Source organism: Myotis brandtii, unplaced genomic scaffold (genome assembly GCF_000412655.1).
Source record: "Myotis brandtii unplaced genomic scaffold, ASM41265v1 C41350012, whole genome shotgun sequence".
Classification (NCBI taxonomy): domain Eukaryota; kingdom Metazoa; phylum Chordata; class Mammalia; order Chiroptera; family Vespertilionidae; genus Myotis; species Myotis brandtii.
In genome coordinates this window covers 1-613 of record NW_005295386.1, presented here as the reverse complement: position 1 = coordinate 613, position 613 = coordinate 1, and the positions used below count along the sequence as shown (strand labels likewise).

Here is a 613-nt window from a genome sequence, read left to right as displayed (position 1 = left end):
ATTTACACCTTTATGAGCCAGGTCCATTGGGATCCAGCTAGATGGGATGCCCGTGGCCCTAGGGGCCCGGCTTATTGTCCTAAGGGAACACTGGCCCGGCGGCCAGCCGGGACCCCAGGCTGCGATGGGGCGGTGGGTCTCTTGGCGGTGCTGGCGATGGATGACTCCGGCCCGGCCTTCGCCGGTAGATGCTGTCGGTTCCGGATTACAAAACCCGCCTGCGCAGCCTCCACTTCCAGGCCACGCTGCAGGAGAAGACGGAGGAGATCCAGGCCAGCCTGGAGTGCCTGCGCCAGGCCTCCCTGGAGCTCAAGAACAGCCGGAAGCTCGCCAAGATCCTGGAGGTCAGCGCGCACTCCCTCCCTGTCACCGACCTGCCCTTCTGCCCCCTGGGGCTCCCACCACGGACCAGGGGGTGAGGGCCAGGGGGTGAGGGGTGGAGGAGTACCTGCCCGCCCACCTTCCTGTCCACAGTTCGTGTTGGCCATGGGCAACTATCTCAACGACGGACAGCCCAAAACCAACAAGACCACGGGCTTCAAAATCAACTTCCTGACGGAGGTGAGGAGCTTGTCTTGCTCTGCCATTGAGGTGGGGGGGGGGGGCGGCAGAG

The 613-nt window shown here is 64.4% G+C and overlaps 1 protein-coding gene across 1 annotated transcript; it reads left to right on the top strand.

The window, feature by feature from the left end:
- Positions 1 to 31: 31 nt before the first annotated feature.
- Positions 32 to 561, top strand: LOC102259324 (delphilin-like; the record flags this gene model as incomplete). Its single annotated transcript, XM_005852803.2, has 2 exons — positions 32 to 344; positions 475 to 561. Coding segments are annotated over exons 1-2 (243 nt in total), but the record flags the coding sequence as incomplete, so codon positions are not given.
- Between the last annotated feature and the right edge of the window lie 52 nt (positions 562 to 613).